Genomic DNA, 17,074 nt, shown 5'->3' with positions numbered 1-17,074 from the left:
CAAAGATGAGAGACAAACGTAAATATCCCTCTAACCAATGTGGAGTGGTGTATCCAAAATAAAACAAATATTTCTGATAAAATCAAAGAACCTGAATTAATCAACCATTAAAAATAATAAATTAGTAGATGGACTTTGTAAATGAAGTTAATGTTCTACAATACAAATTATTTTACAAAATCTCTGAAGCTTTTTATTTGTAATAATGATGATTTATAAATAAGTTTGATAAAATTAAAAACGCACTTCACATCCAAGTGGGGTACATAACCATAAAAATGACTCCTGCTCCACAAATGTTCATACTCAAAAGGGGTGCACCATTGTTCTCTTTCTGGAAAAGACCAATTATAAAAAGCAATAGGTGTGAACATCTCCTAATTACAATCATGCCCTTTCCCCTCACAAAAGACTCTTATATAATTTGCTATTAGTGAGTCATTCTTTAATTTATCTTTCACAATTCGTAGTATTATCATCCTTCAAAAATTTTGATTTCTGTTCTTTACAGGGAAGAAGAAAAGAGAAGCATATACACAAAGAGGTACTCTCCTTTATTAACTAATTCACAGACACATACGATATTGTTTTGTTTGATACAATTAATCAATGGTTTTGTTAGTCCAACTACACTCAACCCACTATACCTCTTTAGTTTTCTCCTTTGATTTTCAAAAGATTGGTTTGTATAAGAACAATAGGTGAAGGAAAGAAACATAATCTCATTACAAATTCATATTCGTAGGTAGATCAATTGGGAAATGGAGAAATTCGATTGATCCTTTGGAATACATTATGTAGGTTTTGATTGTTGTTAGTATGTTAATTTTTTGGATTCAACTTTTTTACCAAATAATATTCATGTTTTTGTTTTGTTTCTGTTGTGTGAATAATGTCTACTGTTTCCGAAGATATTAGAAAGAAACCATATCAATTTGAATCTCATAATTTATACCACTCAACGCCTCTTGAAAGTCACTACTCTCCACTCGTTTGGAGATACTATCGACTTTCTTTCGTTACAAAATCATGTCAACTCACCCACAATATCTTATGCAAGAAAACCCATCAAGATTGTCGCTAACCTTCACCAAACATCTTCCCATAAACATCCACCTCACAAAATGCAGCAGCACCCCTGTACTTGAACCTCAAGAACAATGTAATCTCGTTCAGGACTTTTATCGAACATCTTGTGTGCTATCATTCAAGACCCAAGCTCAAAACAAACTTTCATTATGGAAGAACCCAATTTTCAATACAAATCACCAAAAACAACAGCAAAATGAATTATACCTTCTTTGTTAATTCAAAATTGAAAATTTTCCGAAAAAACGCTACTGTGATTCACACTTTCAAATCTTGCTGCTGTGCTTTTTCTGGTCAAGATACCTTGTGAAACTATTAGAGAATCATCACTCAAATAATCAATAATACCTTCACACCTCTTCAATTGATTCCAAGAAAATAACAGCCAAGAACACACCAGAAACAGACCTGTTCGATTAATAAAAATTCCTCTTCCCATGCTCCGATACCAATTTGGTGCGCCAGTAATCTGTTTGAAGTTTGTGAAATAACAATGTCTTCTATTACTCTATGTAAGTGTTAAGAAGTCAAAACTAAATTTTCACTAATTACCCCTAGACTCTATCCTTTATTTAAAACTGATTCTTGACTTTTATGCAATTTACACATTAAAACCCAAAGGTTCAATGTTTTTTTTTTTTGAGCTTTGTATCTTAATTTCTAGAGAAACATATAATATGATAATTGATAAAAAAAAAAAAAAAAGTAAAGATAAATTTGGTGGTGACGAGTAGTTGGACATGTTTTTACCAAAGTTAAGGGTACTTGGGATTTCACTTAATAGATTATCGTTAGCGATATTGATATGATGTATTATGGATCAAAAGTTAAAAAAAAAAAAAAGCTTATTACTTATTGTTTTGATATTGAAAACTATAGAATATATAATGATAAAGTGTTTAGTTTACTTTTATGAAGGTAAACTTTTTTAAATAGATACATATTTGAAAAAATTAATTATAAAAAGTGTTAATATTTAGCAAAGCCCAATCTATAATTACTTTACTATTTAGTGTACTATTAAGGGAAACAAAACTCACAATCATTTAAAAGGCGACTACATAAATGACTAAAATAAATAAAAATATATATTACAAGTTGGGGCCACCCACTTGGCTAAGAGCATTCATAATGTATAGTTTAATGGGAAAGTTGAACTAGGTGTTATGCCTAATTGACATTCAATTTATTAAACTCTACCATTATGGGAAGCCATGTTTGCATTCAATGGATATAGAGTTTAATGGACATTGAGCTCTTTAATGAGAAAAAGGTTTTAACCATTAAATATATATTTCATTGAACTTTATTGAGTTCAATGCATTGTAGGGAAATTAATGTAGAGTTGTATAGTAAGTAAAATGATGATGTGTTAATCTATTAAACTATAATAAACTTAATACATTGTGGATCCCCTAACATGGTTAACCATTTAATGTAGATGAGCTAAATTGAAACATCTACTATCATGTTTAAATTTATAAACTTTTTCCTTTAGATTCACTTGTCTGGATGTGTTTAATAAAACCCAATTTCCCACATGCGTAGAGATCATAGATGTAACTATTGTTAATCAATTTTGCCTGCCAAGTTTTAATAATTATACTTGGATATTAACAAAACTTTATCTAACGACCAAGGTAATATTAAAAATAGGTTATTATTCTTCATGCTAATTAAAAGATGGGTTGCAAAAGTGAGACCATGAAAACATTAACACGTTGATATTTTCAACTTTTATTCTTTCATATTCACCATATTTTTTACTTTCGTATTGATTAATCATCTTTCAATCACAGGCTCCTTGGCAAAAAGTCAGATCTATTAACAAATACTTCCATGTGGTTGCAAATTACAAGGATTTCAACATAATTACCAAAACATAGCATTATCATAAGATCGAATAATAATCAAATTCTTCTATAATATTACACAAAGGTAAGGTCATTAATTAATTACGATACGAGACAGACTTTTTCACTCGTGACATCAACGGTCTATTCTAACTTTACTTAATTAAATGAATCTAGGATGTGCTCATATGCATGTAATATTTGCTACCGTCATCTTTCAAATGACCATATTTTTATGTATTTATAATGAATCAATGAAAAACCGGATTTCTATTTAAAATTCTTAAAACTTCATCTTTTAAGCCAGGGTGAATACAATTGCTAGATCCACTGTTAATTTCCATCAAATTATGCCTGATCAATTGTTGGCTGCCTACGATGCAGGTGCTACCACAAGAATATGGCCATGGAAACTGCTAATGAAATTATAAAACAAGTTGTTCCAGTTCTCATGGTTCCTATTAACGATTACCTACGCTACCTCGTTTCCTGCAGAAAGTACATCAGTGACATGGATTTGAAAATGAAGGAATTAAAAGAAGCAAAAGACAATGTTGAAGAGCACAAGAATCATAACATTAGTAATCGTCTTGAGGTTCCAGCAGCTCAAGTCCAGAGCTGGTTGGAAGATGTAGAAAAGATCAATGCAAAAGTGGAAACTGTTCCTAAAGATGTCGGCTGTTGCTTCAATCTAAAGATTAGGTACAGGGCCGGAAGGGATGCCTTCAATATAATTGAGGAGATCGACAGTGTCATGAGACGACACTCTCTGATCACTTGGACCGATCATCCCATTCCTTTGGGAAGAGTTGATTCCGTGATGGCATCCACCTCTACGCTTTCAACTGAACACAATGACTTCCAATCAAGAGAGGTAAGGTTTAGTGAAGCACTCAAAGCACTTGAGGCCAACCACATGATAGCCTTATGTGGAATGGGGGGAGTGGGGAAGACCCACATGATGCAAAGGCTGAAGAAGGTTGCCAAAGAAAAGAGGAACTTTGGTTATATCATCGAGGCGGTTATAGGGGAAATATCGGACCCCATTGCTATTCAGCAAGTTGTAGCAGATTACCTATGCATAGAGCTGAAAGAAAGCGATAAGAAAACAAGAGCTGAGAAGCTTCGTCAAGGGTTCAAGGCCAAATCAGATGGAGGTAACGCTAAGTTCCTCATAATATTGGATGATGTCTGGCAGTCCGTTGATCTAGAAGATATTGGTTTAAGCCCTTCTCCCAATCAAGGTGTCGACTTCAAGGTCTTGTTGACTTCACGAGACGAACATGTTTGCTCAGTGATGGGGGTTGAAGCTAATTCAATTATTAACGTGGGACTTCTAATTGAAGCAGAAGCACAAAGATTGTTCCAGCAATTTGTAGAAACTTCTGAGCCCGAGCTCCACAAGATAGGAGAAGATATTGTTAGGAGGTGTTGCGGTCTACCCATTGCCATCAAAACCATGGCGTGTACTCTAAGAAATAAAAGAAAGGATGCATGGAAGGATGCACTTTCTCGTTTACAACACCATGACATTCGTAATGTTGCGACTGCAGTTTTTAGAACCAGCTATGAGAATCTCCAAGACAAGGAGACTAAATCTGTTTTTTTGATGTGTGGTTTGTTTCCTGAAGACTTCAATATTCCTACCGAGGAGTTGATGAGGTATGGATGGGGCTTAAAGTTATTTGATAGAGTTTATACAATTATAGAAGCAAGAAACAGGCTCAACACCTGCATTGAGCGACTGGTGCAGACAAATTTACTAATTGGAAGTGATAATGGTGTACACGTCAAGATGCATGATCTGGTCCGTGCTTTTGTTTTGGGTATGTATTCTGAAGTCGAGCAAGCTTCAATTGTCAACCATGGTAATATGCCTGGGTGGCCTGATGAAAATGATATGATCGTGCACTCTTGCAAAAGAATTTCATTAACATGCAAGGGTATGATTGAGTTTCCAGTAGACCTCAAGTTTCCTAAACTAACGATTTTGAAACTTATGCATGGAGATAAATCGCTAAAGTTTCCTCAAGAATTTTATGAAGGAATGGAAAAGCTCCGGGTTATATCATACGATAAAATGAAGTACCCATTGCTTCCTTTGGCACCTCAATGCTCCACCAACATTCGGGTGCTTCATCTCACGGAATGTTCATTAAAGATGTTTGATTGCTCGTGTATTGGAAATCTATCGAATCTGGAAGTGCTGAGCTTTGCTAATTCTCGCATTGAGTGGTTACCTTCCACGGTCAGAAATTTAAAAAAGCTAAGGTTACTTGATTTGAGATTGTGTTATGGTCTCCGTATAGAACAGGGTGTCTTGAAAAGTTTGGTCAAACTTGAAGAATTTTATTTTGGAAATGCATTTGGGTTTATAGATGATAACTGCAAGGAGATGGCAGAGCGTTCTTACAACCTTTCTGCATTAGAATTTGCGTTCTTTAATAACAAGGCTGAAGTGAAAAATATGTCATTTGAGAATCTTGAACGATTCAAGATCTCAGTGGGGTGCTCTTTTGATAGAAATATCAATATGAGTAGCCACTCATACGAAAACATGTTGCAATTGGTGACCAACAAAGGTGATGTATTAGACTCTAAACTTAATGGGTTATTTTTGAAAACAGAGGTGCTTTTTTTAAGTGTGCATGGCATGAATGATCTTGAAGATGTTGAGGTGAAGTCGACACATCCTACTCAGTCCTCTTCATTCTGCAATTTAAAAGTCCTTATTATTTCAAAGTGTGTAGAGTTGAGATACCTTTTCAAACTCAATGTTGCAAACACTTTGTCAAGACTTGAGCAACTAGAAATTTGTGAATGCCAGAATATGGAAGAACTCATACATACTGGGATTGGGGGTTGTGGAGAAGAGACAATTACTTTCCCCAAGCTAAAGTTTTTATCTTTGAGTCGACTACCGAAGTTATCAGGTTTTTGCCGTAATGTCAACATAATTGGGCTACCACATCTCGTAGACTTGAAACTTAAGGGCATTCCAAGTTTCACAGTCATTTTTCCGCATAACAAGTTGGGAACATCTAGTTTGTTAAAGGAAGAGGTACATATATGTGCTTTATGTTAATACAATTTAAACAATATTTTCAACTAAAAGTCTCATAATATATCTGTAATTTGATTGTATAATGTATTATTGTTTATATGTGGCTATTAAGGGATGATTATTTTGTAGGTTGTGATTCCTAAGTTGGAAACACTTCAAATTGATGACATGGAGAACTTAGAAGAAATATGGCCTTGTGAACTTAGTGGAGGTGAGAAAGTTAAGTTGAGAGAGATTAAAGTGAGTAGCTGTGATAAGCTTGTGAATCTATTTCCGCGCAATCCCATGTCTCTGTTGCATCATCTTGAAGAGCTTAAAGTCAAGAATTGCGGTTCCATTGAATCGTTATTCAACATTGACTTGGATTGTGTCGGTGCAATTGGAGAAGAAGACAACAAGAGCCTCTTAAGAAGCATCAACGTGGAGAATTTAGGGAAGCTAAGAGAGGTGTGGAGGATAAAAGGTGCAGATAACTCTCATCTCATCAATGGTTTTCAAGCTGTTGAAAGCATAAAGATTGAAAAATGTAAGAGGTTTAGAAATATATTCACACCTATCACCGCCAATTTTTATCTGGTGGCACTTTTGGAGATTCAGATAGAAGGTTGCGGAGGAAATCACGAATCAGAAGAGCAGGTAACGCTTTCAATTTCACTTTCTTAATTAATTAAGGACTAAGCTCCTGTTTTTTGAATAATAAAGAGGTGGGATGACTAAACTTGGGCATCACAATTGCAACAAAATGTTACAAACCATGAAACGTTCAAACCATTTCTTGAATTAAGGTTTCAATACAAGTCATTTAAAAATATGGCTTAAATTTTTTTATATTTATGTATCAACATGATTTTTCATTAGAGATCATTATTATAATAGTAAGTTTAAAGCAATTTAAATTAGAACTAATTCTAACTTTAGCTAATAAATCGTTATAAATGTAAATAATTACTTTTTAGTGAAATAAGCAACGGATTTAATAAGTTAACAACTTAAATGTCATTTCCTAACAAAAAAAACTATTTGGTTCAGAAAAACCGTAATTCAAGATAACTAAAATAAAAATATTTGACATTCACTAAGAGCATTTTTTTTCTAAATATGATTGCAAATGAATAAAACTTAAATTTATACAGAAAAGATTTTTATATATGTTATACAAAATTTACAAATTGAAATTGGATATGTTAATTAACGGTTTATAATTCTGGTATCACAAAGGGATATATAATAAAATATTATTTTTCTGTAGTCATTTATAATTATACTAGTTTATAACCCGTGGGAACCATGAGTTCTAAAATTAGTTAAACTTTCATAATAAAAATTTATAATTATTATTTATTTTAAATAAATTATTAATTAAGAGATATATCAAAAATTTAAAGTTATTATAACTTCAAATTTAACATATAATTAAAAAATATATGATCATAACTTTCCGCAACTCTTCTTTTGTATTAAAATGACCAGAGAAGCTCTTAGTATATTTTCTAAATCAAAGTCACAAAACTAATGAAGCATATAATTTTGTGAAAATCAATTAGCATTAGGTTTTAAGAGTCACCAAATTCAAAGAGTAATCCAATGCTTTCATTACCACTATGAAGAAAATATTTTCTTAGTTTAAATGAAATGAAAACAAACATTCAAACTAATTGTTGCTTATTAAACCAAAGACCCATTACTTAGCCAAGAGTTTAACCAAAAAAAATTACATTCATGTATCATTATTCATGACTAGATATATATGAACATGAAGGGAGTTTTTATAGAAAATATAATCATAGATATTCAACATAACTTCATGGAATTCCTCAAAATAACCAAGTTATTCAAGAAATTACATCCAAGTCAACCAAAGAGAAGTTTAGCCTAGCATGGCTAAACTCAAGAAAATAAAATAAGGATTAGAAGTACCAAACATGTAGTAAGAATCACAGTAAAAGATGATGTTGTTCTTGATGTTCTTCTAAGTTCTTCAAGTCTCCAGTTGCTCCTAATAATGCAAAGGAGAGCCATTAAATTCGTATGTATTGATCCCTTCAAAAGCTGCACCAACCTCCCTTAAATAACACTCAAAGCAAAAATGACAAAATTGCCCCTGAAGGACCCTATGCGGGTGCCTTGCGCGGGTGGAGCTGAATACGAAAGGTCTTTGGTCTTTGTGAGGGTGATGTTGTGCGGGTTAGCTTGTCGCATGCTTCCGCGCGGTTCGCGCACATGTGCACAGGTGATGCACGGTGTGTACGTTCTTGAGTTTTGAGCCTCCGATGCTTAGTCCACTTGGCCCAATTCGAGTCCAATCAACTTATGACCCATTTTTCTTCAAGTTATCTTCAAGTTAAGCCCAATTTGCCTTCTCCAAATCATCCATAACTTCACAGAATCGCCCGTTCATCTTAATCCCGAATGAACAATTATTCTCCCGTCTTCATTTTAAGCAAGATACCACCTTCTTCATGCTTCATCCATCAATAGTACACTTCATGTATCATCTCTACTAGTTATTTAGTCCACAGTCCTTGTTGTCCTCCAAATTTAATTATCTCATTTAGTTCCCGTTCCGCTAGTTTCCTTAAAATTTGCAATTAAGCTCACAGAAATATTAAGTACCCGAAATGGTCATAAAATAACAGAAAGGAAAATATGCATGAAGATTAACTAAATGATGAACGAAATATGCTAAAATAGACTATAAAATGAAGTAAATAAAATGAAATTATCGCACTCCGACCACCCTTATAGGCTTGTAGTCCACCCACCCTTCATTCCTTGTACCAATATGGGATGGAAACATCATTAATTAAGCCAAAAAACTAACATATAAGGGGTGAGTGACAAAGGTAAGTACTAAAGATGAAAAAAAATCCATTTTTCTTGTATATACACAACACACACACATAGGGGCAGACGTAGGATTTCATAGTACAGATTGTTGGTGGCACATAAGTGTTGTTGGTGACACTTTTTTTTTTCTTTTACGTAGTGGCACAACAGTAGAAAAAACGAAAAATTCGAAATTTTTTACAATGTGTCTAAAAAAAACAGTGGTTGTTGGTGCCACTATGGACACCAAAGTTGAACTGCCCCTGCGCGCGCACACACACACACACATAGAGAGAGAGAGAGAGAGAGTTTGGGATGTGATACTTCTTTTGGGAAAATGGAGTTATATCTTTGATATTGTATTTTTTTAGTGTAATTTATATATTTAATCATTTTAGTTTATAAGTTTTATTTATTTTGATATGAAAAAAAAAAGTCTTTTATACATTGGATTTAACATAAAAATCCAACAATATTAATCAAAAAGACCAAACATGTGGACAATTATGTATATAATTAATTCACAATAGTCTTTAGGAATAGTATTATATATATAATTAATTCTCAATGGTCTTAGGAATAGTAAGTTCTTATATTTCAAACTTTTGCCACAATTCTTTGCTTACTTTGACACTTTTCCTTCCTAACTTATATATATATATATATATATATATATATATATATATATATATATATATATATATATATATATATATATATATATATATACGCACTAGATGTGTGCCCGCGCAAAGCAATGACGTTTTGGAGAATACTTTCTTAAGCATAAATAATTATTATATTTTTTATTGGGTATTATATAATAAAAAATTACAACTTTTAAATAAAATATTTATGTTTATACTTTATATTTATATTGCTTGTATACTATTAATATAATAAATTAATATTTATGTCTAATTTAAGAAATGTAAATTAATTTAAATACATGAATTTAATATTTTTAAAATTTTCAGTTTGCTTCAAATTGAGTTTCTTAATTACTTTTTTTAATCCAAGTATTCAAACTTTTGGTAAGTATTAAAGAATTATTTATGCATAATTGATTTATACAAAAAACTTTGTAACTTATACATCTTAAAATTCAAGATATGACTAACATGTTTTACAAAATATATATATATATATATATATATATATATATATATATATATATATATATATATATATATATATATATATATATATATTAAAGCGCAAAGGTCATAGGAATAGAATATTTTCTATTATTCTACGTTTTGTCACAAAAGTTTGAACACTTTGCCACTTTTTGTCCCTCCTTAACCTTTTCAATGTTTTGCGACAAAAGTTCCAAAACTTTGCCACTTTGATCATTCCTCAACTTTTCACCGCATTAGTTTGTGGAGTTGGCAGTTTTGGTCCCCCTAACTTCGATATTCTCTACTGCTAGCCAAAAAGGGTTCCAGAGTTTCACACTTTTGGTCCCTGACAGTAACCAAATGTGAGATGTCAAATTTTTGCCACATTAGTTTGTGGAGTTGTCCCTTTTGGTCCCCCCACATTCGATATTCTACTATGCGATCTTATTTTTCTCAAATAACAACACGTATATTTAATTACTAATGATAGAAATAGATATCAAATAAAGTATTTGTAACACTGTGTAAGAACGGTGCTACTATAGGTAAAAATAAACATTTCAAAGTACGATGTCCTAACTAGAAAAAGAGTTTTAAAAAAATAACAACTAGGGGCGAGTTTTTTTTACAAGTTTGTATCAAATCATATCAAAATTTAAGGTGGAACGGTGACCACATTAACCAGAAATGTAACTTATTCTTTGATTTTGATAATTTTTAATATTTTGTTGTGATTTATGTATTTAAAAGTAAACAACAAAGAACATAATCCAAAACCCTAAATTGCAAGTCTCGCCCAATTTCTCTATCACTAGTCCTCACTTACGATGGCGTTACGTCGCTCTCTCACTGCTTACAACCCTTTGTTGCTACTCATTACAATAACGAAAAGTTGAATATCCATATATTTATTTGGATGTGGAATTGAACGAATCTCGTCAAATTTTTTATTTTGTTGATGGATTTGAGTAGAAGTTTGGGCAGAACGGGAATGATGGTCTGCAAGTGGTTATAAACTTGATTCTGAGTTATTACTATATATGTAGCCTCTTTACAACGACCAAGGTTTCTTCCAGGTACCATTTGATCTTTTTAGAATTTAGTTTTCTGAAACACCCTGATTTGGATCAAATATCACCAACAACTCTTAAAAACTTGATTAATCAATTGTTTTCTTCATCTTGATAACAAGTGGAATGATTTTCTACTTAGATTAACTTGAAAAAAAAGGTCCATGTGCGTCTGGTGGATCTGGTAAATGAAGATGGAAGGGAGAGCTGACTTTAAAGACACAAACACGTCACCATATCTTTTATTTTATTTTAAATTTGCTTTTTTCCTATTTCTTTCTTTCTTGATCTCCAGATGGTATGTGGTGTGGATAATTTACACATAGAGATTGGAACGACTGTGTTTTAGAGAGGACGTGGCTTGGGGTTGAGGATGGTTTATGGCTGGCCGAGTTTCATTTATATAAACAAACAAATATATAAAACAAGGGGTAAAATGGCCATCTTATATGTATTTAACCGTCCTTTTTTATTTTTTTTTATTTTTAAATTTAAGAAGGGGTATACCAGTGTCAGCCTCTTATTCCCAACCAGGCAACCAGTCAAATAGGGACTTAGGTTGTTTGGAAACAGTTCCGTGAGACCGTGACTTGGATGGTAGATAAATTTAGTAAACTTAACCCTTCAATTAACCTACCTTTTTCTTATTAACTCAATTTCAACCTAAATTCTGATTCTTGTTTGAAAATAAGTTGCATCTTTATGTTTGTATTATCCTGTTGCATAGGATCCTTAGCATCTTTTAATAATTTATTTGAAGGTGAAAGATCCAACTATTTTTTAGCTGTTGGCATTTTCCATCATTTGCAACTGTTTCTTGAAAAAAAAATACCTAAAATCAAAATAACCATTTTCAAATCCAAAATTATAAGAGAGAATTGTAAATGGACATGGAATCATAAATCATTAGCACAGTTCAGTAAACAAGTTGCTAATTACATTTCTTGCTGTGCAGATTGAAATTCTATCAGAGAAAGAGACATTACAAGAAGTCACTGATACTAATATTTCTAATGATGTTGTATTATTCCCATCCTGTCTCATGCACTCTTTTCATAACCTCCATAAACTTAAATTGGAGAGAGTTAAAGGAGTGGAGGTGGTGTTTGAGATAGAGAGTGAGAGTCCAACAAGTAGAGAATTGGTAACAACTCACAATAACCAACAACAGCCTATTATACTTCCCTACCTCCAGGAATTGGATCTAAGTTTTATGGACAACATGAGTCATGTGTGGAAGTGCAGCAACTGGAATAAATTCTTCACTCTTCCAAAACAACAATCAGAATCCCCATTCCACAACCTCACAACCATAAATATTAGCAGTTGCAAAAGCATTAAGTACTTGTTTTCACCTCTCATGGCAGAACTTCTTTCCAACCTAAAGAAACTCCATATAGAAAGATGTGATGGTATTGAAGAAGTTTCAAACAGAGATGATGAGGATGAAGAAATGACTACATTTACATCTACCCACACAACCACCATCTTGTTCCCTCATCTTGATTCTCTCACTCTAATTTTTCTTAACAATCTGAAGTGTATTGGTGGAGGTGGTCCTAAGGATGAGGGGAGCAATGAAATATCTTTCAATAATACCACTGCAACTACTGCTGTTCTTGATCAATTTGAGGTATGCTTTGTACATATTCAATTATTTATTTAATTTCCTTTTTTCTTTGCAATATTCTATAAATAATACATTTTATACCCACTATACTAAGATAATAATTACCTAGAGGGATGGATGCTATGACACAGCTGCTACACTTCAGAAACTCTAGTAAGGGCAGTTATGGAAGTTCAATAAAATGATAATGGCATCTTTTGATGGGTAATATAGGCAATTTAAGTTTTATTTCTGTTAAAGCAGTATTTAGCAAGTACTGGCCAGTAGGAGAGGAGAATATCACCTTTTGTGAAAATCTGGTCATTGTACCCAGAATTTAGTTAAATGTAACATTTTAGATATCAGGGGACATCAGGTGACAGATATTGTAGAATAGAACAATATATAATATTACCCAAAACTATTTTTTCTAAGGTTATTCTGTTAAATATGTGCTTTCTTGATTTCATTGAATTTGCATTCCTATATTTTAGGTGGTAAAGTGATTGTCTCTTCAATAAATCCCGAAATTAATTAAAAAAAAAAACAAAAGTAAATTTTTGATATGTAGAGCACTGGTATCATTTAGTATATAAAAAAACTAGATTTTGAATTAAGTTTCTTATATAAAAGCTGTGTATATAGTTTAATTAGTTTTACATCATTTTTCCATGTGGTGTTGCAGTTGTCTGAAGCAGGTGGTGTTTCTTGGAGCTTATGCCAATACGCTAGAGAGATAGAAATAGTTGGATGCTATGCATTGTCAAGTGTGATTCCATGTTATGCAGCAGGACAAATGCAAAAGCTTCAAGTGCTGACAGTAAAGTATTGTGATGGTCTGAAGGAGGTATTTGAAACTCAATTAGGGACGAGCAGCAACAAAAACAACGAGAAGAGTGGTTGTGAGGAAGGAATTCCAAGAGTAAATAACAATGTTATTATGCTTCCCAATCTAAAGATATTAAGAATTGAAAATTGTGGGGGTTTGGAACATATATTCACATTCTCTGCACTTGAAAGCCTGAGACAGCTCCAAGAGTTAACGATTAAGGGTTGCTACAGAATGAAAGTGATTGTGAAGAAGGAAGAAGATGAATATGGAGAGCAGCAAACAACAACAACAACGAAGGGGACATCTTCTTCTTCTTCTTCTCCTCCTTCTTCTTCTAAGAAGGTTGTGGTCTTTCCTTGTCTAAAGTCCATTGTATTGGTCAATCTACCAGAGCTGGAGGGTTTCTTCTTGGGAATGAATGAGTTCCGGTTGCCTTCATTAGATAATGTTTTCATCACGGAATGCCCAAAAATGATGGTGTTTGCAGCTGGTGGGTCCACAGCTCCCCAACTCAAGTATATACACACAGAATTAGGCAGACATGCTCTTGATCAAGAATCTGGCCTTAACTTTCATCAGGTATATATATATTTCTTTAATTGGCATCATCTAATTAAGAAAGATATCATTCCTGCCAAGTAAATTTACTTCAAACACATTCACACTGGTTTCAGTCTAAGTTTATGTTGTTCTAAGAAGGCCAAAATGGGAAAGCAAGATAGGGAAAAATAGTGTATTTCAGTGGAAAGGGTATTTTAGGTATTTTCTGTCAAAAGTTGTTATTGCAGGCTTTTTAGTACCTGGAATCGTGTGTGGGAGGAGCCTTTTAATCTTTTGATTTTCAATGACAATTTTTCCCTGTTACTCTATTTGATTGTTGTTCTTCATGGTTCTAAGTGAGTTATTGGCTCATCTGTTACTTCTTTTGATTGTTATTTTCATATCATGTTAGTCACTTGAATCAAGCTTTTTCATTTTCAACCAGGGCAAAAGGTCAAAAGTAACCTACTTTATGAGATCAAAAACAGCAACCCATCGGATAACTTTTAGTTGGAGTTAATACTTACAATTACCATTGTGATTAATAATTATAATATCCTGTATTAATTCATAAAAATTGGTACAGCACATATATGACATTTCAAAGGTTTTTGTTTGACATATATATGCCTCTGGCGTTTTCTTTATTGGACTTGCAGACCTCATTCCAAAGTTTATACGGTGACACCTCGGGCCCTGCTACTTCAGAAGGGACAACTTGGTCTTTTCATAACTTGATCGAATTAGATATGGAATTTAATGATGATGTTAAAAAGATTATTCCATCCAGTGAGTTGTTGCAACTGCAAAAGCTGGAAAAGATTCATGTAAGGTGGTGTAAAAGGGTAGAGGAGGTATTTGAAACTGCATTGGAAGCAGCAGGGAGAAATGGAAATAGTGGAATTGGTTTTGATGAATCGTCACAAACAACTACCACTACTCTTGTCAATCTTCCAAACCTCAGAGAAATGAAGTTATGGCATCTAGATTGTCTGAGGTATACATGGAAGAGCAATCAGTGGACAGCATTTGAGTTTCCAAACCTAACAAGAGTTCATATATGGGGATGTGATAGGTTAGAACATGTATTTACTAGTTCCATGGTTGGTAGTCTATTGCAACTCCAAGAGCTACATATATCCAACTGCAGTGAGATGGAGGAGGTGATTGTTAAGGATGCAGATGTTTCTGTTGAAGAAGACAAAGAGAGAGAATCTGATGGCAAGACGAATAAGGAGATACTTGTGTTACCTCGTCTAAAGTCCTTGAAATTACAACTTCTTCAAAGTCTTAAGGGGTTTAGCTTGGGGAAGGAGGATTTTTCATTCCCATTATTGGATACTTTGGAAATCTACGAATGCCCAGCAATAACCACCTTCACCAAGGGAAATTCCGCTACTCCACAGCTAAAAGAAATTGAAACAAATTTTGGCTTCTTTTATGCTGCAGGGGAAAAAGACATCAACTCTCTTATAAAGATCATACAACAGGTAAATCAGATCTTTGTTGCTTTAATAATTCTTAAACTACATTTGAAAAGCTTCATGCAAGTTCTTTTGTTATATTGTCAAAAACCGCAACCTACATTTTCAGCTTTATATTTATGTACTTTATGCAGGATTTCAAACAAGACTCTGATTAATGTGAAGTGAATATTAAAGGTAAATTATATTTTCATGTTCCTAGTTGCCTATTAATTAAAGGCCTTTTAGTTCGTGATTTTTGGATGTATTCTTCATGATGATGTCAATCTTCTAATACCCCATTCATTGTTTGGTTGAATGTTGACTCTATGTCAGGATGAATATTCAAGGGAAGAATTGTTCATCATATGAAGGACATTAAAGAAGAACATGGATGCTATGAAGATGTTGGGAAAACATATGTATCAAGTAGTAAGCTGCTTAATGATCTAAGTTTGTTGGTTGAGGATGTTGATTTTAATATTTCAAATTCATTGGTATCATTATATGGGCTTATCAATAGTGTTAATGGGATAATGAGTGACTTAACCTAAATTATGTTGTTGGTAAATGTTGGACAAGTATGGAAAATTAGGAATGACTTGTGAAAAATATATGGAAAAGTATTATGAAACTATATATAGTATATAAATTAATGCAACATACTCTTGGAAGCACATATCATGAGAGTAACTAGAAGTAGAGTTTATTCCAAGGGTGTAGAAAACGTTAGACGTTAGCTAATCGGTGGACTGGGGTCTAGGGATTAACCGGTTAGGCGGGGATTAATCGGGGACCATTAATTATTAATGAAATTATTCAATAATTTATAAATCTAACTTTATTCATAAGAATATTAATAAATAAGCATAAAAGTTTAATAATAAGTTTAACAAACACAACAATTTATCATCCAATTAATAAGAAAAATTACTCAAATTTTAATATATCTTAAGAAAAGAAGTAAATTTAGTTATTTGCATATTAGAAAACATAGAAATTTTGACAATTTTGGAGAAAAACTTTGAAATTTTGGTTTAATATTTAAAAATTTGAAAATTTGGCCAATTAGGCTGCCTAGGACCGATTAGAACGTCTAGTTCCGACTTTGACCACCTTTGACCAAAACTGATTAGCCTTAATCCTATTCAGTTGAAGACAGCCTAATGATTAATCCCCAATTAATCGGCCGCCTAGACCGATTTTTACAACAATGGTTTATTCCCATCTTCAACTACTTATAGTTTCCATTTCTTACCTGCAAAAATCTGATTAAACTTTAGAGTCATTTCTTTTTTGCCAACCAAGAAAAGAGATTGGTGCAAATTTTCATATAAAGGCCACAAGTAACTGTAAGTATAAAAACGATCACTAAATAGTGACTACAATATACTGATCATTAAATATTTGACAAACTTTTTCGTCATTTAATGTTGTCACTAATCAATGAAATGTTTTACCTAATTAGTGACAACTAAAAGTTGTCACCGTCTTATCCAATTAGTGACCATAGAAAGTTGTCACTCGTTTATCCGACTTGTGATCAAAAAAGTCGTCATTGATTTATCCAATTAGTTACAAAAAAAAAACTCGTCATTGATTTTTGT

General features: G+C 32.9%; 1 protein-coding gene across 4 annotated transcripts; it reads left to right on the top strand.

Annotated features, from left to right (window-relative positions):
* The first annotated feature begins 312 nt into the window (after window positions 1-312).
* LOC111915508 (uncharacterized) lies at window positions 313-16,104 on the top strand. Of its 4 annotated transcripts, XM_042898972.2 has the most exons (10): window positions 349-433; window positions 512-544; window positions 2,889-3,027; window positions 3,327-6,003; window positions 6,136-6,642; window positions 11,979-12,656; window positions 13,318-14,043; window positions 14,664-15,494; window positions 15,623-15,665; window positions 15,804-16,104. In XM_042898972.2, the coding sequence occupies exons 4-9, from the start codon at window positions 3,343-3,345 to the stop codon at window positions 15,644-15,646; spliced, it is 5,427 nt and encodes a 1,808-aa protein (XP_042754906.1). In that variant the 5' UTR covers window positions 349-433; window positions 512-544; window positions 2,889-3,027; window positions 3,327-3,342; the 3' UTR covers window positions 15,647-15,665; window positions 15,804-16,104. The 4 variants fall into 4 exon arrangements, with proteins under 4 accessions (XP_023766932.1, XP_042754906.1, XP_023766931.1 ...); XM_023911164.3 differs by lacking the exon at window positions 2,889-3,027 and having other exon boundaries at window positions 313-433; XM_042898973.2 differs by having other exon boundaries at window positions 402-544.
* Window positions 16,105-17,074: the final 970 nt, after the last annotated feature.

This window comes from Lactuca sativa, chromosome 2 (genome assembly GCF_002870075.4).
Source record: "Lactuca sativa cultivar Salinas chromosome 2, Lsat_Salinas_v11, whole genome shotgun sequence".
NCBI classification, from domain to species: Eukaryota; Viridiplantae; Streptophyta; class Magnoliopsida; order Asterales; family Asteraceae; genus Lactuca; species Lactuca sativa.
Note: the sequence above shows the minus strand (reverse complement) of the source record. Positions and strands in the feature narration are given on the sequence as shown.